Source organism: Hydra vulgaris, chromosome 08, assembly GCF_038396675.1.
Source record: "Hydra vulgaris chromosome 08, alternate assembly HydraT2T_AEP".
Lineage (NCBI taxonomy): Eukaryota > Metazoa > Cnidaria > Hydrozoa > Anthoathecata > Hydridae > Hydra > Hydra vulgaris.
Genome location: NC_088927.1, coordinates 34,464,499 through 34,488,308, shown reverse-complemented (window position 1 = coordinate 34,488,308; position 23,810 = coordinate 34,464,499). Strand labels below are relative to the sequence as shown.

At 26.8% G+C, this 23,810-nt stretch overlaps 1 protein-coding gene across 2 annotated transcripts in view; it reads left to right on the top strand.

Moving 5' to 3' along the window:
* Nucleotides 1-23,037, top strand: part of LOC100215536 (mitotic spindle assembly checkpoint protein MAD1) — a 56,587-nt gene extending 33,550 nt beyond the window's left edge. The window contains exons 13-19 of one of the 2 annotated variants that reach the window (XM_065803510.1): nt 3,102-3,149; nt 4,400-4,449; nt 4,968-5,058; nt 5,237-5,450; nt 9,259-9,311; nt 13,820-13,890; nt 22,665-23,037. In XM_065803510.1, coding sequence (XP_065659582.1) covers nt 3,102-3,149; nt 4,400-4,449; nt 4,968-5,058; nt 5,237-5,450; nt 9,259-9,311; nt 13,820-13,846 — 483 coding nt within the window. In that variant the 3' untranslated portion in view covers nt 13,847-13,890; nt 22,665-23,037. Of the gene's footprint in view, nt 1-3,101; nt 3,150-4,399; nt 4,450-4,967; nt 5,059-5,236; nt 5,451-9,258; nt 9,312-13,752; nt 13,891-22,664 lie in introns of both variants that reach the window. The other variant, XM_065803509.1, reaches the window with a different exon arrangement.
* The last annotated feature ends 773 nt before the right edge of the window (nt 23,038-23,810 follow it).

Here is a 23,810-nt window from a genome sequence, read left to right as displayed (position 1 = left end):
TCAAGGTCCTTAAATGCAATCAACAAATCTTTTTTTTCTTTTCCTAAAATCTTTCTTAAGCTTGCTTTGCAATAAATATTGCATAGATGCAGTATTTATTGTCAGGATAGAGAACAACAGATCTGTTGTTTTCTGTCCTGGCCTAAAATCAAACTGCATGTTATTAATAAATACACTGCTTCTTATTTTGTTGGCAATAGTTTTTGCTAAAATTTTTGTTACTTTGTCAAGCAATTTTATTCCTTGATAAGAACCACATTCTAATATGTCTCTACTTCCTTTAAAAATCTTTGCTATCTAATTTTTCTTCTAATCATCTTGGATTTTATCTTCTTTTACATCTACATTACAAAGATCTGACTCTCACTGAACACTGAACAACTACATTTCAAGAATTATTTATTATCTCAGTTAATACTCTAGATGAACCATTAGCTTTGCTTAACTAAACACTCTGAATAGGTAAATACTCTTTACTACATGTTATCTGTTGTAATTAGCCTTGTATACAGCTTGTTTTACTTTGCACTTAGCCAAGCAATACATGTTTTCTTTATTTTCAGAGTTATTTTCACATTTTATGTGAAAATAAAAAAGTCAGTGAAAAAGATTTAAAAAATGACAGTTTAAAAAGAAGCTTCTAGAAAATAGAAATTAGCATCTAAATAACTTTTTCAATAAAAGAGGTTTTACCCGAATTTTGGACTTTTATTTATCCAGAACTGTCTATAAATTCAAAGTCACTTGGAATGACTTCAGACACTAGAAATGATTTTTTATTAAATATTTTTTAATCATTGAAAATCAAGAGTTGTAATATATTATAATATAATAAAGCAATATTAAGAAATATATTATAATAAATTAGTTTAATAATAAAATTCCTGCCACAATTTATTATACTTTTCTACATTTTATATAAACAAATAGTTTGGTATAAATGTCTGAAACAAATAAAGTTTGATTTTAGTTATAGACTTTTCAAGAAATGGAAAAAAACAGATTTCTCACAGATTTACTATTTCTCAAAGTTCGATTGCTGAAATCAGACAGAATCCTTTGTCTATTTTAAGTCAAATAATTAATGTTGCAATTAATGTTACATAAATTATGTAATTAGTAATAAATTATTGTTTCTGCATTTACAACTTATTACTTGTTACTTTTGATTAAATAGTTATTGTAATTGTTAAGTATGATGCAAGTGTAATATTTTAGTTTGTATGAAATTTTATTTATGTGGCGTTGGCTAAGTTTTAAACTTTTTTGAATGCCTTAAAACTTTGAACACTATAATTTAAGAAATTGTTATATTACATGAACTTGATACTTATCAAAATTTTTGAGTCATGTACTTGCGCTCACCACTTTCATTACTTTGTGGAAAAAAGCTGTTGTTGTTATGTCTATAATGTGCATAAAAAGCTGTTGTTGTTATGTCTATAATGTGCATAAAAAGCTGTTGTTGCTATGTCTATAATGTGCATAAAAAGCTGTTGTTGTTATGTCTATAATGTGCATAAAGAGCTGTTGTTGTTATGTCTATAATGTGCATAAAAAGCTGTTGTTGTTATGTCTATAATGTGCATAAAGAGCTGTTGTTGTTATGTCTATAATGTGCATAAAAAGAATGCAAAAGGTAAATCAATTGGTAAGTATCAGTAAAAATATGTAATATACACATATTTTATGTAATATACAATATACACATATTTTATGTAATATACACATATTTTATGCAATATACAGATATTTATGCAATATATATATGAATATTTTAAGCATGAAGTTTTATTTTCAGGCACATTTATGATATCTTTTTAATTTACATTTATTTATTTATAAAGAGATTTTTAAAGGTTTAGCAGACTTTTATGAGATAAATAATTTCAAAGACAACACTACTGTCTTATACAGAGTAAAATCATTGTTTTAGGTACAGAATTGAGTCATTGATGAAAAAAAAAATACAAGCAAATTGTACTATAATCAGCACTGCTCTAAAAACCTAGCATCTATTGTTCCATCTACAAAATTTCATTCTTGTGTTACTCGTCATTCAATTAAGTCTCATCTTTTTTCTGTGACTGTTCCTAAGTGCTTCAAAAACTCTTATTGGTCTAGTTTTTTTCCTCGAATATCAGTTCTTTGGAATTTGCTTCCTTCATCTTGCTTTCCTGATTCATATAATTTGCAATCCTTTAAGTTGTCTGTCAATTGTTATCTTGCTCTACAATCTTCATCTTTTTTCTTCCATTTACTTCCACCTCAAATTAGTGGTCGCTTGCAGCCTTGTTGGAAGTGAAGATGTTAAAAAATATATAATTAGATTTTGTAAGTAAAACTGTAAATTTCAAAATGACAGAAATTAAGTACAAATTATTAGCTAAAATTGAAACAATCGTAACAATCAGAAATTCTTCTTGAAAATTCTTCTTGAAATTGATCTTGCAATTATGGGATTTATCATCTTTTATAAAGTATTATTTTAAAACATAAAGAAGTTTTTTATGTTCAAATATAGTGCTTTGTTCTTCATGTTTAAACATAGTACTTTGTTCTTTATATTTAAACATTACTTGATTCTTCATTTTTTGTTTTGCTACAACTGTTTTAACTCAGCTAATAGCAATGTTAACTGATTTTTTCAGGTATACACTTTGTACACATTTAAAGTTCAAAGTTTTACTTTGAAATTTATAAAAATATAATCAACGAAACTAAAAGATATTAATGACAACTTTTTTTTAAAGTTACATCTCTGCTAAACCTTTTAAACCAACTTTTGCATAATTACGTCTATTTCGTTTTGAACAGTTCAAAAGAAAAGAAAATCTTATATAGTAACTATAGTTATGTACTAAAAAAGAGTTATTACAATAATTATACAATAATTATACACTAAATAATAATAATAATTTATTAAATTTTACTATGAGCATAAGTAATATCCCAATAAACTGAAGCATTAAAAAATTTGTTTGTTAATTTTATCAATTAGACGTATTTATTATTCAAATTTAATAATTTATCAAGTTTTTTTTTTTAATTCTAATTTATTATTCTAATTTAATTATTTATCAAGTTTTTTTTTTATTTAGGCACATTCTCAAATAACAGAATTATCCAATGTTGTTGCAAAGTTAGAGGTAGAAGTTTTAAAATTGTTTTTTAAGTTGTTTAATAGTTTTGTCTTTTAATTTTATTTTATAAGCAGTTTAAAATACTTTGATTACTTTTGACCCCCTCCCCAAAATAATACTTAGGAATGAGGAAAAACATCTTTTTAAGCATTTTTAAAATAAGCTCAAATAAGTATTTTTAAAATGTTTAAAGATGTTTAAATATGTTCCTCAAAATAGAGCAGGTAAAGCCGTAAAGGAAAAGTTGAACCAAATCAACCATAATAATCAAATCAAAAAAACTTTAAATGTTCATTTAATGATTAAAAAAATATTTGATTCCAATTGTATGTTATCTCTTTGCTCTGAGCAAAATTGTATGTTATCTCTTTGCTCTGAGCAAAATTGTATGTTATCTCTTTGCTCTGAGCAAAATTATATGTTATCTCTTTGCTTTGAGCAAAATTTTTTTCCTGAATGTAAAGCTGGCATCCGCATTAACTGTTTTAGAGCAGCACAAAATACAAATCAATAAATTTGTTTATTGAATTATATTATGTTCATTGAGTTTAGTTATAGAAGAGTACATTAAATAAAGTTAATTCTTTTGAAATAAAATTTTATTTTGGTTTTCTGGGCAAAGTAGCTTTTAAAGTCTTAAAAGTTTATCATAGGAGTTTCCTAAGGATCACTGAAATTACCACAAATGTTAATTTGCTCAAGAATATCATTAGAAAAAAGTATGAGAATGTACTTTTTAAACCAATGGGTGTATTTTACCAATGAATGAATTTAATTTTGAAAATTAAACTAAACTGGAATACATTGACAGGTTTCAAGTTTCATTTAATAATCTTTAAATGTTTAAAAGTTAATTTGTAAAAAATGTGTAGAAGTTATGACCATCTAAAATTTTCATTCCCAAAATGAGTTGTAAATTTCATATTGTCAAACTTTCGAACACTAAAAAATGTATTTAAATTTCATATTGTATGCTAAAAAATATATCATCAACTCATTGTCCTTGCATTCAAAGTAGGGGATGTTTTGGGGTATTTTTATTTCCAAGGCTCCAATTACTGCAATATTTTATCAAAAAATTCTCATTTTTTTGTGTATTTTACTTGTAATTCGTAAACTTTTATGAAGAAATAATGAATAATATATTTGTTAAAGACGAAATAGCATAAAATATATGATGAATTTAAACATGAAATTTATAATGATAATTTTAATTTTTATAATTTATGATAAATGTTATAATTGTTTTTTTATAGAAGGAGATTTCTAAATACAAGGAAGATAAAAAAGATGTTGAAATATACAAGTAAAATTTTAACTTTGTATAGTTGAGTAAAAATATCTTTGTAATCTATTTATAATATTCAATATTTATGTTCAATTTTTTCTTCTAATTTTTATTTACTAATAGTTTATTTAAAATATTTATTAAATCGTTCTTATATCATCATTAATGACAACAAGAATTTGGTGTTAAAACTGCATGTTTAAATCTATTTCTTAATTTTAACTGAAATTTAATTTTAATAAAAATAAAGTTATTAAAAGCAATTAAGTTGGTCTTGCGGAGTTTACATAAAGTTGATAGGGATAATGATTATATAAATTATTAATTTTCAAAGTAAATTATTGGTTTTTATTTTATTTTCCAAGCAATAAAAATGCTTTATCTAAGAAAACAACCTAATAAAATAGGAATTCTGTTAATGCACAGAACAAATAGAAATCAGAACCATACTTATAATGTATTCTAACAATAATTTATTCTAACTATGCTAATAACACATTTAACCATGCTATGGTATATTCTAATTTAATTTTTAGACAAGAGTTAGAAAGGCTTAAAGCAGCTTTTGATATATTAAAAAACGAAAAAAGTTTCTTAGAACTCAGAATACAGAAAAAAGAGATTCAGGTATTTTAACAGTTGAATTTTAAACTTTATTATCGCTGTATAATACAAATGATTTTTATTAATTTTTTAATAATAAAAGGTAATAAACGCTAATTAAGACTTACTTATTGTTATTAAAAATGTTTGTTAGTGAGTTAACATTTTTTGTTTTAAAGAAGAAACTGTTATTGTTTATTAGGGAGATTATGATCCATCAAAAATAAAAGTGATGTGCTTGAGTAATAATCCACTGAGCGCAGCTCGTGAGAGGTATCATCAAGAACTGCAAATGATTGTTTCAGAAAATCATTCTTTACGTAAGAAGGTTATACAATTAAAACAGAGGAAACAGGAAGAGCAAGATGATTCAATGAATGTTTCTGGATTGATAAAGTCTTCAAAACACATGCAAGGTTTTATTTTTTATTACTACTCTTTATGTACAGGATTCAAATTGTGTATCAAGTTGTATTCTCTATGTACAGAACTTAAATTAATGTAAAAATATTGTAAATTTTTTTTCCTCCCCTCCTCCTCCCTTGTTTGCTTTTTACATATATACTGAGGAAGTGTGAAAATATGTGCAAAATTTTTTAAATAGCTATATTTATCTTTATGTAATAAGTATTATTATGTAGATGCTTTAAAATAAAGCATGAATTTAAAATAAAGCATGAATTTAAAATAAAGCATGAATTTAAAATAAAGCATGAATTTAAAATAAAGCATGAATTTAAAATAAAGCATGAATTTAAAATAAAGCATGAATTTAAAATAAAGCATGAATTTAAAATAAAGCATGAATTTAAAATAAAGCATGAATTTAACTTATTGAAAAAAAGATATAAAATATAAATTAAGATAAGAATTGTAAAGAAAAATATTTTTTAAAATTCAGGATTATTTATTAGATCAAATTTAAATTTTATTTAAAAAGGGCATTTAACTGATATGTTTCTATGAGATTTTTGTTAAATACCATTTCTTAGACTATTGTTTTTTAATTATAAATTTAATTTAAAGATATAGTTTTATTTGAAATACAATTAAAATTGTGTTTTTCTTGTTTGTTTTTTTAATTTTTTTTGTATATAAGTTTTTTAGACAAGGTAAGCATAATAATCAATAACTTTTGATATTATAAAATGCTATCTTAAATTTTTGTTCTTTTAAATAAAAACTTAGGTAGATTAAAAAAATAAAAACTTAGGTAGATTAAAAAAATAAAAACTTAGATAGATTAAAAAAATTAAAACTTAGGTAGATTAAGGAAAGAAAATAGATGTTAGTTGCATAAAAGTCCTTATGATGATGAGTTAAGTCACAATTAAAGCCGTTTTAAATGCTTTTAAAGAAAACTTCAAAAACATTAAAAATGCCTGGTACCATCTAAAATCATGCATGATTCAGTAGGTTAATAAAAACTACAAAGCGCTACAACAATCTTATATTTCATCAAGGATCAATCAGAGGTTAAGTTATCATGAGCTTACCAATACATTCTACAAAAACTGTAAAAAATATCTTTGTTCAAATACAGTTAGAAGCATTTTACTTAAGAAAAACATTGGTATTTATGCTGTTGTTAGAAAACCCATGCTGATGGCTAAAGAATGGCTGACAAGATTAAGATGGTGTGATCAACAAGATTAAAATGGTGTAATCAACAAGATTAATATGGTGTAAAGAGAGTATTGAGTGGTCTTTAAAAAATTAATTTTCAGTAATGAAAGTAGCTTCGAAGTAATAAATTTATTTAAATCTGAAAAGTATATTAGTTGTTTTATTGTACTGAGGTTGCGAGGTGGATATGCAACTTGCAAAAAAAATGTATATCTTGCAAAAAAAATGAAGTGCAACTTGCAAAAAAATAATGTGCAACTTGCAAAAAAATAATGTGTAACTTATCATATCTTATGATGTTTTAATAATGTGTTGCTTATTAAATATGGTACTATATCAATATATCTCAGTTTTTTATTGATAATTTTTATTATTACCTTCAATTAAGTTTTTATATACAATTTTATGATTTAGTATGTCATCCAAGCAAAAGATTTAACAAAAATCTTCTTTTCACAAATAAGTAAAAAATTAATTTAATATTCTATATTATGATTTGAATAAGCTCTTAAATTAAAATAAACATTCAAAATAGGGACATGGGTTTCAACTTCAGTTAAATTCCTGCAAAATCTATTTAAAGCAAATTTTTCTTCAAAAAAAAAATATACTACAGCTTACAGAGCAGACTGTTATATATATATATATATATTGTATACATATATAGGTACATACTATATACATATATACTATAATGTACATTTGCAGGCTCTTGCATGTTCATCATTCCTTGCATGTTCTATGTAGATAATCATAAATGCAAAATACAATGTTTATACATATAATTCAAGCTTTATTATGTACTTTTTTCTTTCGTTAAATTCAAATTTTTGTTTTTATATTTTACTATTATTTCTCAGTTAATATTGTTAAATATTTTTTTTTTATTATTTTGTTAAACATCAATTTGATATTTATTTAATATTTTCTATGTTTTTATGAAATTATATTTTTTTTATTATCGTTATTTTTTCTTGATAACATATTAAATTTTTATTTTACCTTTATAAATTATGATTGGTGAGTTAAAATCCTAACAATCAATAAAATCTCAATAGAAGTTTATCAAAAATTTAAAAAGTTTATAATTAAGTTAAAAATGTAAAATTTGATATTTTGAAAAAAATTAAAATCTCATAAAAAGTAATAATAAAAAATTCCTAAGAACTTTTATGAAAAAATAATAGTTTTTATTCTTTAAAATCCAATTTTATGCACTGCAATGGTTATGGTAAGTTGTTATGTTTTGTCAGTTTATAACTGTTTGTAACTTTTCCTGTCTATACATTGTTATTTATATTATTAATATTATTTGATGTCATTTTTATATAGAGTTTTTAAGATGGGAGTGAATTTCTAAAAACTGATGTTTACGTAAGAACTGGTGTTTACATATGAACTGATGTTTACATAAGAACTGATGTTTACATAAGAACTGATGTTTGCATAAAAACTAATGTTTACATAAGAACTGATGTTCACATAAAAACTGATGTTTACATAAGAACTGATGTTTACATAAGAACTGATGTTTACATAAGAACTGATGTTCACATAAAAACTGATGTTTACATAAGAACTGATGTTTACATATGAACTGATGTTCACATAAGAACTGATGTTTACATAAGAACGGATGTTTGCATAAAAACTGATGTTTACATAAGAACTGATGTTTACATAAGAACTGATGTTCACATAAAAACTGATGTTTACATAAGAACTGATGTTTACATATGAACTGATGTTCACATAAGAACTGATGTTTACATAAGAACTGATGTTTGCATAAAAACTGATGTTTACATAAGAACTGATGTTCACATAAAAACCTAAATGGCATCTAAATAAAAAGAAAAAATTTTTTGAGCATAAAGGAACTTTTATGGTCATATTTTTTTTGCTATGTAGAACAAGAGATGCTAGTATTGATAGAAAAGGGGAAATAATCCAATTTTGAGATGATGTGGCAGACTCAAGCTGGGTAGTTTAAGCATCACCAGGTCTACATTTTTAGACCTTTTTTAAAAGAGGAAAGGCATCATTAGAAGAGCTTATATATTACAGCAATATTTCATTCAAGGGTAGATAAGTGACTTATAGAGATAAAGAATAGAATTAGGTGAGAAATTAGCAAGCATAATAAGAGAGGCATCCTTAGCAAGTTCCAAGTTTGCAATGGGTTCTATATATGGTTACCATGAGAGGTCAGTAGTAAAAAATAGTCCAAGAAGGTTTAAAGGAATTTAAGTGGAAGTAAAAGATTTAATAAGGCTGTTGCCATTTATTGGAATTTTAACTTTAATTTTTAATTAATAATAACTATTACTTAACTAATTAATAGTTATTATTAATTAGTTTAATTCATAATAACTATTAGTAAATAAGTTTAAAAAAAAAAAAAGTTGCAATAACTTGAAAAAAATATATTCAACTTTAATAATGAAAATAAACTTTTATTTAAATTAAAAAATAATTCAAAAATTCTTTTGTCAAAAGTCAAAGTTTTGTTTTTAAAAAATATTTTTTTGTTTTAATTTTTAGTTTCATTTCTAAAAAAAAAAGAGTGTATATTTGTTTCTACTTTTTCTTTATCAGAGACAAAGTTTCAACTAGAAAGTGAAAAAATGAAAATTCAAAGACTAATGGAGGTGTAGTAATTTTTTTAATTATTTGCCTTTATAATATAAAAGTGTTATAGTTTACGTATATGTCCAGTGCATAACTAAGGTAACACTAGAATTACCTCGCTTTTGCCCCAAATAAATGTGGAAATATTGTGTGTTAATTGACATTTATATTATAGCTTTATAAAAACTTTTTAAAAATATTTAAAATAATTTTTATGGATAAAAGTGTTCTTTTATTTCATGCTTGGTTTTTCAATTATGTAGTAGGTAACTTTATTATGTAGTAGGTAACTTTATTATGTAGTAGGTAACTTTATTATGTAGTAGGTAACTTTATTATGTAGTAGGTAACTTTATTAGGTTTTATTAGGTTGTAACTTATATGAGCCATTTGACATCAAAACACATACCATATAAAGAAAACTGTTTTGAAAAATAGGTAAGTGCAACAAATGGAGAGATTTATGAAGTACTGATTTTTGAAAAAAACAATCAGATAAATGGCTTTTGAGCAATTCAATCACTGTGAAGGACGTGAATTTAGCTCATTAGAACAGCAACTCTGGCAAGTATTTTTAGAAAAATCAATGAGAGGCATGCGTTCAACAATGTGACAAAGAATTGACTGCTAGTGTAGGTCCAACTATATATTTTTGCACCTTGCTTTTAAAAAGCAAGGTGAAAAATAAACTATTTAGATCCAAAACTGAACTATTAGATCCAGTTCAGACATACAACAAATTTCATTCCAGAATACATTCATGCATGTATAGAATAGCATTGGGAATAAAAATGAAAAACAAAATAAGCTGAAATCAACCTTATTAGATACTAAGAATTGATTTGATTCCATTTTGATTTTTTTTTTTTTTTTTGCTGTTCTAAGTCAATTAAAGTAGAAAAGAACTATCATGCAGTATGACAGGGTTTGTAGCTTTTGCAAATATGGGTAAAAATTCTAAGAAAGTTATAAAAAATCATAAAATAGTTTTTAAGAGTTTGGTTAGAGAAAAGGGAACTTATTTTACAGGTACTCCAAAAATTGTTTAATGTATATTAATTACAGATCACCTGACTGTATTCAATTGATTTTAGGAAACTTAATGAAAATGCTTAAAGTAAAGCAAACCTAATTTTCTATTATCTAGTAATTCAAGATTTTCCTGATGGTTACCCAAACTCAGTGACATAACTAAAGCTGCTTGGTTTAGTAAGAAAGATTTTTTTTATCACAAGAATACAAATAAAGAAAAGGATTACAGTGAGAGAAAGACAATTTTTTCTGTACCTCATGGAAAACAATTTATTTCTACTGAAGCTAAAAATATATTATCTACTTCAACGCAGCATGCAACATTAACATCCTAGTATTAGTATCATCAGTTTTGCAGTTTGTTGTTTTTATTTACATTATGATGCTTTAAAATAAGGATTTGAATGTACTGACTGAGAAATAAATGAAGTTATTAAAGTTTCCAGTTGTTGGTTAATAATCTTGTCTACAAAGCTAATTTTATTTAGTCAATAAAGTTTGCTTTTTTCCTTAACACTTGCTGGTTGGATGATAAACAGGTTGCAGATGAAATGTGGCCAGATATGCTTTTTAAAATGTGGCCAGATATACTAACCAAAGTCTTTAATTTATATAGTTCCTAACCAAAATCTACATTTCACAAAATCTTCAAAATCCTAAACTTTGAGGTGATTACTCATGCTGTACATGACAATGTGGCTTCACTTAAATAGATTTATTTCAGTTACTTGACATTTGTTTACTTGAGTTGTTTTTGATGCAAAGAAAATTCCATTAAAAACAAACATCTCGTCAAAGATTGTATGGAAAAGCAAAAAATATAAAACAAAAACTTAAAAAATGAAGTTAAAAATAATAAACAGATAAAAATAATTAGCAGATAAAGAGGAGTCAATCAAGTTCTGGATTTGAAAATTATCAGAACTTGGAGGAAAGATTAAGAATCTATTTAATTTAATCGATTTAAAAAATCTTTTTGTTTAGATATAAAAAGAACAGTAAAACATCATGTTATCACTTTGTGGAGTAATGGTAATATCTAACAGTTATGTCTTTGATCATTCTAGTTCTACGATATAATTATATGTTGATAATAAAGATCCTATTTATATGTTACTGTTGTTGGATAAAAAGTAAAAATATCACTTGATATTTGTTTTTATTCATAAGATAGTAGTTAAAAAACTACTGTGTCATGAAACAAAGTTGTAGGATCCAAAAAATTAAACAATTTATAAAATCCATTGACAAATCTGCTTGTTAGTTAACAATTTCGAAAACTTAAGGTATAGAGTTTTTGAAAAAATCTTTGAAATTTTTGAGGTAAACAACTCTCTTATCCTTCCAAAATTATTTATTATGAAAAAAGAATGTTTTATTTTGCTGTTTTTGGCATAGCCATCAACAAAAGAATTTACATTTGAACTACTTCTTAAGTGTTGAAAATAACTTTAAATGCTGCAATTGAATCATGATTTTGTAAATTAGATTCTTTATTAAATTTAAAATTTTTTAATTTACCAAAGAGCTGCGTGTGTTAGGTTTTCAAAAATCTGTAACACTTTTGAACATTCTGTATAGTTAATTAAACATGTTTCCATCATGTTTTATCAGTCTTAAACATAATGTTTTCATCACGTTTTAATTAAATATGATGTTTTTATCATGTTTTAATCAAACATGATGTTTTCATTATGTTTTATCAGTCTTAAACATGTTTCATCATGTTTTAATTAAACATAATGTTTTCATCATGTTTTAATTAACATGTTTTCATCATGTTTTAATTAAATGTTTTAAACATGATCTTTTTTTTTCATGTTTTATCAATCCTAAACATGACGTTTTCATCATGTTTTAATTAAACATGACGTTTTCCTCATGTTTTGATTAAACAAGTTGATTTTATCATGTTTTAATTAAATTTGATGCTTTCATCATGTTTTAATTAAACATGATGTTTTCATCATGTTTTAATTAAACATGATGTTTTCATCATGTTTTAATTAAACATGACGTTTTCCTCATGTTTTGATTAAACAAGTTGATTTTATCATGTTTTAATTAAATTTGATGCTTTCATCATGTTTTAATTAAACATGATGTTTTCATCATGTTTTAATTAAACATGATGTTTTCATCATGTTTTAATTAAACATGATGTTTTCATCGTGTTTTAATTAAATATGGTGTTTTCATCATGTTTTAATTAAACATGATGTTTTTATTATGTTTCATTTAAACATGATGTTTTCATCATGTTTAATCTTAATTATGTCTAAAGATTTCTCAACAATTAAAAAAGCAATTCTAAATAGTTGAAGAAAAGAAGAGTCCAACACACACAATCTACACTTGCAACTGAAATATAATACAACATAGTAATAAAATAATGTGTTGATAAGTTCTTTTAAAAACTCAAAGCTGATAATAGTAATGGCTGAACATAGAAAAGATAAAAAAATATAGTAACAGAAAAAAAGTTTAGATTGCAAACTTTTCAGTCATTGGAAAAACTAGATTCTTTGTTAAATATTTGTTTAAATGAATCTAAAACAATAAAAATTTTTTTTTTTTTTCAAGACTGTGTTTGTTTCAACTAAAAATTAAAATACTTTAAAATAATTGATATAAATGCAAAGTTTTCAGTACATACAATCAACTGTTACATTTACAACATTACAAAGTTTTCAGTACAATACATATCAACTGATAGTTTGGTATTAGACAGTATATATGTTTGAAATACATAAATAATAGTAAAACGCTTATATTTTTTTCAGTTTTTTTTTTTTTTTAATGCTGTCAAAAGTAAAACTTGAGCAAGAAGAAGAAAATCTTTTATTTTATCAAGTTGATTTTTCTTTATCTTTCATCTAGTATCTTTTTTCTAAATGCTGTCAAAAGTAAAATAGTTTAACTGTAGCGAGAAGAAAAGTTTTTTATCAAGTTGATTGATCTCAACTTATTTTTTATCAAATTTATTTTTAATTTATTTTAAAATTTTGATTTAAAACTATTTTATTTTTATTTATTAAAAAAAATTTGTTTTTGAATGTTGATTAAAAAAAAAAACTTTTAAGCAAACTTTTTAATGTTAGCATAAAATTTCCTATTTTGATAAAAAATTTCCCTTTTTGTTATGGAGCTTAGCAATAGATGGGCATATTAAGATCACGTGATCACGATTAGCAATAGATGGGCATATTAAGATCACGTGATCACGATTAGCAATAGATGGGCATATTAAGATCACGTGATCACGATTTGAATGTTATATAAAGAGAAAGTCTATTTTTATATATTTTTGTTTTTAATTATTTGTACAATAAGATTTATTAGATTATTTTACACTGTAAAATATTTACAAATATTTATATGATAAAAACATTTTTATTTTATGGCAAATATTGTTTTGTGTTTTTTAAGCAATTTAAAGCTAAAACTAAAGAGTTTCGAGAAGCTGTTTATAATATATTTGGTTATCATTTAAAAGATAATGGAAACGGAACTTTTAAAGTGACAAGCGTGTATGCTGAGAACATTGATGATTTTTTTATTTTTTGTGTAAGTTTTTATTTATGTTACTATTTTATATAAATTTAATATTTGTCTTTTAAAAATAGTGTTAATTTTTTTCTATTTAGTTTTTAATTTCATTTTTTTTTTTTTTTTTTTAATTTGATTAAAAATATTTTATTTTTTTCATTATTTATCGAAAACCTTCTAATGATGTTGTTCTATCGAAAATCTTCTAATGATATTGCTCTGTCGAAAATCTTCTATTTATATTGTTCTATCGAAAATGATCCATAGATATTGAATAATCTTATGAAGAAAAAGCTCTACATAGTTTTCTACAGAAAAAGTTATAAGATCTTATAAGATTTCAGAAAATATGTAAACAATACGCCACATGCTAAAGGTTATTTAATTAAATTTGTGAAAGTTACCACTTATACCACTACACCACTCATCTTGTAGCATTGCCCCACTCATCTTTTGTAATACTACACCACTCCACTTGTGTTGTGTACACCACTCTACTTGTGTTATGTGTACCACTCTACTTGTTTTGTGTACAGCACACCACTTTAGTTGTGTACACCACTCCACTTAAGTTATGTACACTACTCCACTTGTGTTGTGTACACCAACCACTTGTGTAGCACTACAATTCTTATCTTGTGTATTAGATTTAAAAAGATTTATTTTACGTAGCTACAAATGTTTTAATTTTATGACGGCTTACATCAAATTTTTTATTTTATTTAGAGGATAATTGCAAAAAAATAGCAAAAATACGTTAAGGTTATTAACTGACATAATTAACTGACAAAAGTTGAGTATTTTGTAGTTTTCTATCAGAATAATTTTTATTATTTTATATTATCATTTACATTTTAGTTTATTGTTTTTTGTTATTTTTGTTAAAAACTTTATATTTTATTTTATGTATTTATCTTATTATCTTATATATATTTTATATTAAATTTGTTATATAATTTGGTATTGAATTCACTGCTCTCACTATCCATATTATTTCTTAAAAAGTATTAGTGTTTTACAAGTTTGGGTAAAGTTAGGGTTTTGGCTGTTTTGTAGTGAAGTCCTTTTTTACTGCAGTATAGAGTAGGCGTAAATCACGGGGTAAAGCATAAATGGCGATGATGTTTATCTGACGGGATAAACTTTTACGCATAATTTTGCATTTTTTTTAAAGTTATTGACATAAATTAACTGACATAATTGACATTAATTAACTGACAGATTACTATCAATAAATAATGTAAATTGTTTGATAGTTTGTTTAAGTTAGGACAGTTTGTCAGAGCTGGTTTGTAAATTTGAAATAATCTAATGTAAAAAATATTAAACAATTTATTTGGACTTCATTCTGGAAATTTTCCATATCAAGTAGACTATTCAGAAAATAGGAGATGGATATGTTTCTCTTGCTTTGAAAGTGATGAAAAATGTTTATCGTTGGAGAAAACTTTATTAATTTAATTGGTAAATGAATTTGTGGACCTTGGATTCAGTTTTATGATTCAGTTTTAAAGCTGCAAGACAAATCTATATTTTAAACAATAAATAAGTCTATCTGTAAGGCTGTTAAGTCTCCCTGGTTGAATGGTTGTTACCAAGTTAAAAAAAATTTAAAATGTAACTAGAAGATAGCTGCTTTGCTATTTATATTTTTCTTCTTTTATTTTCTTTTTTTTTTTTGTCGTCGCAGGATACGAGAAATAGTTATCAGCTATAAAACTTTCTGTAAAAGTGTACAGAGACCAATTACTTATAAGGCAAATAAGAAGTGAAACCATCTTGATCTGGAAAATAAATCATCTTTCAATATTCCAGATTCTGCAGTGTTAGGAATGATGAAGGAGAAAAGAGACAATGAGAGATTTTGAATACATGAGAACACCTATGGTGATGTAACAAACAGGACACACAACTTGAATATATTTTACGTTAAAAAATGTGGTAAAAGGTATTGTTTATTGTAACTGACCTATTAATACTAGCCGACCCTAATTTCGAGGCCTGATTTTTTAGATTTTTTTTATATATATTACCATATGTTGTGAAACGTGAATAATTTTTTTTCTAAAAAAAATAAATTTTCCTGGGGAAAAGGGCCTTTTAAGATTGAAAAAAAAAGTTAAAATATAATAAAAGATAAATTTTTTAAATATTTAGGACTTTCATTGGAATTTTTTCATTAGAAATTTTCAGATTTTATTTTTTTGAATGACATCTTTATAGTTCAGCTTAACAACATTAAAACAAAACAATGTTAAGTTATAATATAGTCTTAAAAATGTTTTTGTTTACAGTTTTGTTAAAAAAAGGTTACTAAAATTTTTTTTGATTTTAGTTTTTCTGTTTTTAATTTGTGCTCTCACAAACCCGTCTCTTTTTTCAAAACCACAAACGGAAAGTGCTACTTCTGTAACTTCTTTTACTGCCCTTTCACAAGATTGTGTGTGAAGAGGAAAGTACGGAGCTTCAAAACGAGTGAGCAGATATTTGTCAAGATCGTATGTAGAGATTTGACATGTAAACACTGGTTCTGATATTTTTTCCTTCTCCCAATCTATTAGCTCTTTGATAGATAGCTTCTGTATTGAGAAAACCTTTTTTCATGACCTTACAGCTGTGTCTCTGAACTGCGAGGTTTTCCTTATATCTTCAATTGTTTTAATGGCAAACTTCCTCGATTCTTCATCTGAGCTTGACAAAAGCGTTAAAATAAGGGATTCCAAGTGGGCAAAATCGGCTCTATTTTGAATGTATTGTGTAGCAATATTTTGAACTTCATTATCTTGTTTTTTCAGCAATCTCAACAGTGTGACCTGGGCCATCTACAATACTGTGTTTTACTTTAATTTCATACCACATGTGGATTTATACTTGAGCTACCCGTTTAACGATTAAATGAAACTTTTGAAGAACGTCACCAGTAAAAGTGTAATCATTCATATAGAGGAAAAAGAAAGCTTCTGCTGTGGTAAGCCATCTGCTGTGGCAAATATTTCCACACTTTGCTTTAGAAAGATTTATTTCCATCTTGCCAGTGGACAAACATTGTATCAATTAATAACAGAGAGCTGCATCTGTTGACATTGTTTTGAGAACTTTTTCAGGAATTTCAATTAAAGGTTCCAGCTTTTCTATAGGTTCAAACGTTTCAAGTCTTTTTATGTTATTGACTTAAGATAAAGCTTTTCAAATAGGGCTAGTAAAACCATCCTTTCAATTAGTTGGGCCATCCAGTTCAACAATTATGTGCCTCAATGGTAATTCATTACAATGGAGCATACAAATAGACCAGAATAATTTTCTCCCTACTAATTGTTCCAGATTTGACAGCAAACCTCCATCTTTTCCTGAACCTGGCATGGAGTTTGTAGAATCTCCACCTACGACCTCTAAGGACTCATGGATTGCCCTTGGAACCATCCAATTGTAAAGAGCAAATACGGTTTCTTTGGCTGGTTTGCTTGGTGGTATAGCTTTAGGTGGTGTGTAATGAGTAAGGTATCTTCCATCAGGCTCACAGGTCACAGTTATATGTTCTTCTTTTATAGTTCTCATGTGAAATTTATTTGTTCGAGTATTCTGTTCCAAAACTAAAGTTGAGTCCTTCCTTCTATCAATAAACAAACCTCTAACAGGCTCTTCGTCAGTTAGCTTTTCTTCAGACATTATTACTCTCTCCATTATTGCTTCCCTTGCTCTTCTTACTTTCATAGGATCAACAGCTAAATAAGACATATCAGGCGTCAAATACTTCGCTTCAATAAGGTCTAGAAGAAAGGATGTAACAATAGCTGATGTTGCTGCTGGTGAAATATCATATCTTATTGAAACTTCTGCAATGTGACTAATTGACATATTGTTTTTTTTCCAAATCTTGTTTTGAAGCGGATCTTCTGAAATCTTTTCTTTTTTTAAATCTGAATTATCCTCAATTAAACATTCAACAACGTTGTCATTTTCTACCTTATTTTTTTTTCCATTTCTAATTTTTTCTCTACTCCAGACTTCCTTTTCATTTTTTTCTCCTCTCGCGAAATCTGTCTGGCGGTCTCTTTAATGTCATTGAAACCCATCTGGTATTTTGAAATAGATCCTTTTTTTTCCTTTGGGCATAAGCCATGGAAGTTCAACCTTGGGAATTTTTTTCTCTTTCACACAAGTACACTTAATATGTACTTGATCAACGCAAGAATAATTTTTCAAACAGAACTCGTTACATAATTTTGTTTACTATCTTAACCTCTCAAGTTAAACTTCAACTCATTTGGCCATAATATTTATCTCCACGGTACCATTGTCCAACTGTTAGTCTTTACAATATCAACTAGTAGTCGAGAAAGGTCTCTCACTGAAATATTCCTTCTAAAAACAAAAATATTATATATAATGCTAAATGTATAATTTATTTCATAAATTTTGAGTTTCTTGATTATTACCTGTTAACATCTTCTTCTCGGAGTAAAGCTTCTTGGATAAGCAGACCTTTTCTCAAAATATCTCTTAAAGTTGGCACTTCTGACAGAATAAGATCCTTATCGAGAACCTGTTGGAGATCGTCAACCGCAGAATTAATCGTGAAGGTGTTCGTAATAAGGATCAACTGTTTGAACAAATCCAAAAGGCCTGGGCAGCGATTCCACAAAGTTTCACTCGTTACATAACATGATTTCACACTTGCAACATGTTACATCTAGCAATTGTTCCAGTTTTGATTCCCAAGAAGAAACGTGTGTCTTAGAAGCTTTCCCATGTGCTATATTTTTGATCTTGTTCCAGGAAAATTCAATTTTCTTCATTAAAGTTTTCTTTCAATTAACCACTGGAGGTTTAAAAAGAGCATTTGCTTTCATCCACTGCTGAAGAACAATATCAACTAGTAGTCGAGAAAGGTCTCTCACTGAAATATTCCTTCTAAAAACAAAAATATTATATATAATGCTAAATGTATAATTTATTTCATAAATTTTGAGTTTCTTGATTATTACCTGTTAACATCTTCTTCTCGGAGTAAAGCTTCTTGGATAAGCAGACCTTTTCTCAAAATATCTCTTAAAGTTGGCACTTCTGACAGAATAAGATCCTTACTTCCACCTAAATAAGTTGATAACTTTGTTTCCATAGAGAGTCTTGTGTTTTTTGAAGTAGTCATAGTTAATTTGATATCTTTATTAGAATTTCCATTTACATGATTGCAAATAAAAAAACGAACTCTTTTTATATAGTTTTTAAACCACAATGAACTCATAAAGACATAATTACAAAGTCGTAATAGTCAGAAACAACTCACACTCCAACCCCCAAGTAAAATAACAACATCATTATTACCATACACTTTCAATTATAGTCATTTTGTCTGAACTAAAAAGACGTCATTCAAACAAAATAAAGTCTGAAAATTTCTATTAAAAAAATTCCAATGAAAGTCCTAATTATTTAAAAAATTTATCATTTATTATATTTTAACTTTTTTTTTCAATCTTAAAAGGCCCTTTTTCCCGCAAAAATTAATTTTTTTTAGAAAAAAAAATTATTCACGTTTCACAGCATATGGTAATATATATAAAAAAAATCTAAATAGTTTCATATTTCAATAATTTAAAAATTTTGACCCTCCTTGCATTTATGCATAAATGAACTATTTTATCTTTTCGAAAACTGCAATAATTTTTTTCAATTTTTTTTTGGAAGTTAATATTTACATAAAGTGGCACCATAAAAATTATCCGCCAAATTGAAAATCAAAAATTTTAAAAGTATGATATACCCTAATATATATATATATATATATATATATATATATATATATATATATATATATATATATATATATATATATATATATATATATATATATATATATATATATATATATATATATATATATATGTATATATATATATATATATATATATATATATATATATATATATATATATATATATATATATATATATATATATATATATATATATATATATATATATATATATATATATATATATATATATATATATATATATATATATATATATATAGTATGGGACAAAACATTTGCAACCAACATTGAACAATGCTAAAAAGTGTTCCTAATTTTACACGTCTTAAAAACGAAACGAACTATACTACCACAGCAAACAGTTCAGGAGTCTGGAGTCATAGCATGCCATGACATGAGCAATCAGCTGACAGGTAACAGCACACAGGCAGAATTTCGTTGAAAAGTGCCATTTTGCAGCGGACAAAACAAGTGCAACTTTTTTGGTTTGTTTCATTTTCTTAAGTCTGGTCCGTGTCAACGTCACGGTAGTTTTTTATAATTAAAGGAAGTATCCAGAAGTTTCCAGAAGCATGCAGAAGTTTCCAGAAGAAGCATCTGGAAGCATCCAGAAACATTCAGAAGCTTCCAGAAGCATCGAAAAGAAGCATCTAGAATCTTCCAGAACAGGTTCATTTTACTATATAAGAGACATGTAAATCGACATGTAATTCAGTCAGTATATGGAAGTCAATCAGTCAGTATTATCAAGACAGTTTATCGAAGTGAGTTTTATCAAAGTGTTTTATCGAAGAACATCAATACAAGAAGTGAAATACAACAAGTGTTTCATTACATCAATACAGTCCACATCCAACCAAGACATTGTGTTCCACAGAGCATTATTGTATCATCACAAGGTAAATGTAACACGGTAAGCCTTGAGAAGCGTGATTATTTATTTTTATTATTTTTATGACTTCAAGTGCAAAAATGGCTCCCGACAGTCTTGGATTGGAACTAAGAAAGAAAATTATTGGCGATTACGTAAGTGGAATGTCACAAAAAAGTATTTGTGATAAATATCGCGTGAAAAAATGGACCGTATCAAGACTATGTTCCAAATATCGTTCTACGGGGAAGTTAGCAGCAGATAACAAAGGTGGAAGACCGCGTTCCACCATTTCTAGAGAGGATTCTATGATTGTCAGATCCGTCAAAAAGGATCCCTGGATATCAACAGTCGAGATACAAAAGCAATTAGAGCTGTCTGTATCGGACCGAACAATCAGACGACGTACTGTTGAAGCCGGATTGTTTTCTCGACGCCCTCCAAAGAAACCGCTGATTTCACTAAAAAACCAGAAGAAAAGACTTCTGTTTGCTACATCTCATATTGACTGGAATGTGCAGAAATGGCGAACTGTCCTGTTCAGTGATGAATCGAAGTTCAACATCATTGGGAGCGACGGCATTTGCCGTGTACGTCGACCGGCCGGAAAACGCCTCGATTTACGTTACTGCCATAAGACCGTGAAGCATGGTGGAGGCAATGTAATGGTCTGGGGGTGTTTTTCCGCTAACGGTCTAGGTCCAATACATCGAAACGATGGAATAATGGACCGTTTCATGTATAAAAATATCCTGAAAGATGTTATGTTACCTCATGCTGAATGGAATATGCCAATAAAATGGGTTTTTCAGCAAGACAACGATCCGAAACACACTGCAAAAGTAGTCAAGCAGTGGTTTCAAGACAACCATCTATCGGTGATGGATTGGCCGCCTCAATCTCCGGATCTCAACCCTATCGAGAACCTGTTGGAGATCGTCAACCGCAGAATTAATCGTGAAGGTGTTCGTAATAAGGATCAACTGTTTGAACAAATCCAAAAGGCCTGGGCAGCGATTCCACAAAGTTTCATTGATCACCTGATCGAATCTATGCCTCGAAGATGCAAGACTGTGATCGACAACAAAGGATTCGCCACGAAATATTGATAGCGAAATACAGCTTGGTCAACATTTTGTCGAGTTGCACTTGTTTTGTCCAGAAGGAAATCAACTTTTTTTAATACTTTTGATTAGTTTATTTATTTTCGTGTACAAATAATGAACTTTGTGATGAATAAAACTTGAAGAACTTTGTCTCTAAACAGTTACATAGTTATTTCTCTAAATTGAAAAAATGCTGCACTTTTATATAAAGAAACTAAATTAGCATTATTTGGTTGCACTCGTTTTGTCCGATACTATATATATAAATATATATATATATATATATATATATATATATAAATATATATATATAAATATATATATATATAAGTATATATATATATATAAATATATATATATATATATATATATATATATATATATATATATATATATATATATATATATATATATATATTTGTCCATTATGCTTTTAATGCGATAGAGTCGTTCCAATTCATAAAAGCCTTAAAACTACCCTTAAATCGTCAAACCTTTGTCATCCCCGTGATTTACAGTTTCTACTGTGTACATTGGTTTTAATCGCTAGCAAGCTGATTTTCTCGCATTTTGTTTACTATCTTAACCTCTCAAGTTAAACTTCAACTCATTTGGCCATAATATTTATCTCCACGGTACCATTGTCCAACTGTTAGTCTTTGGGAACTCTAAACGTGCTTTTTGGTTCTTTGCCGATGGGAATGGTTTTTTTGTTGCATGGTTACTATACAACTCTGGATCATCCAAATGCCGCTGTTCAGTATTTTTTAAATATCGAGTTCCAATTAGCGAATTGTTTTTCTGGCACTTGGATTCTTTTTCATATAACTAATAACTCTGCAATCATTATGAGAAGTACTTTTCTTTGGTTGCCCTCTTAAATGCTCAGTTTCAACATTTCTTTTGGCTTTATATTTGTTTCAACATTTGTCAACTAATTGACTTATAGTTGTTTTTGAAGTTTTATATATATTTTTTTTCAGTTTTATCAAGCATTTTTGCGGAAGTTAGTATGAAATTTATTTATAATTACTTTTAGGACAACGGGAAGTCTATGGGCGTCACTCAATATACAGAACAATGGCAACAAGCAATCAAAGACTATCTAGAAAGTGGTGACTCTATTCCAGCTTTTGTAGCAAGCATAACTCTTGAACTCTTTAGTCGCCAAATGCAAACTAGAAATTTATCTGTTACAAATTCGAATCGTTTTAATGCTTAGTTTTTACTAGCTTTACAGCCTCATCTTGCTTAATAGCGATTTGTAAGTTTGAAGAGAAATTACGAGTTAGATGATTGAACATATTTTCTGATATTTCATGATCAGTAGAACTACTTTAATATAATTAAAAATAAATTGTTTCCAAACAATAAAGTAAATGTTGATGTTCACAATAAATTGTTTTATAATTCGTTGCATCATTTTTTTATATCATTTCTTAGGAAGGTAGAAAGTAGAAAGACCATTACAATCTGGAAAAGGGACTGGTTGAATAGGACAGTGACACATTTAATTGTAAATTTGAAAAAAAAGAAAAAAATAAGATTGGTATTAGTTTACAAAAAAACCATAAAGGAATAGTAGGCGTAAAAATTTTGCGCATGCTTGTAGAATTACGCAAATAATGATGAAACATTTTCTTAAAAAATTTCTCGAAAACTTACAAGAAATTTTTCTACATTACAGAATTATCAATAAAGAGGTAAAGTACGCTGTTATGTGGCGGTACGTACACTGTTACTTGGCGATCAATTTGGAGTTTACTGTAAGTACACTAGTTTGACACCAGATTCTTCATATATTTTAGATAAAGAATAATGATTTTTGGATCGAAAACATTAATGATAACTTTCAAGAAATTTTGATCAACATAAATAGATATTCTTACTATTGCATTAGGAGATCAATACCTCTTTCCTCAATTGTAAATTTGATAAATTCAGTTGTATTTTTGACAGAAACTAAATTTCTAACAATATTTAATCACCGTCAAAAATCTCTGTTTTACATTCATATAAAGTATCTAGATGTTCTTGCAATTCAGTCATTTTAACATTCTTGATTCTAGACCACTTAGATTACTGCAAAAAGCAGAACAAAATTTTTTAGTATTGTTCTTAGAGAGTTCTAATACATTCGATGGCTCCATAATAGTTTGGAATGAGATGAGTTTTGGAATGATTC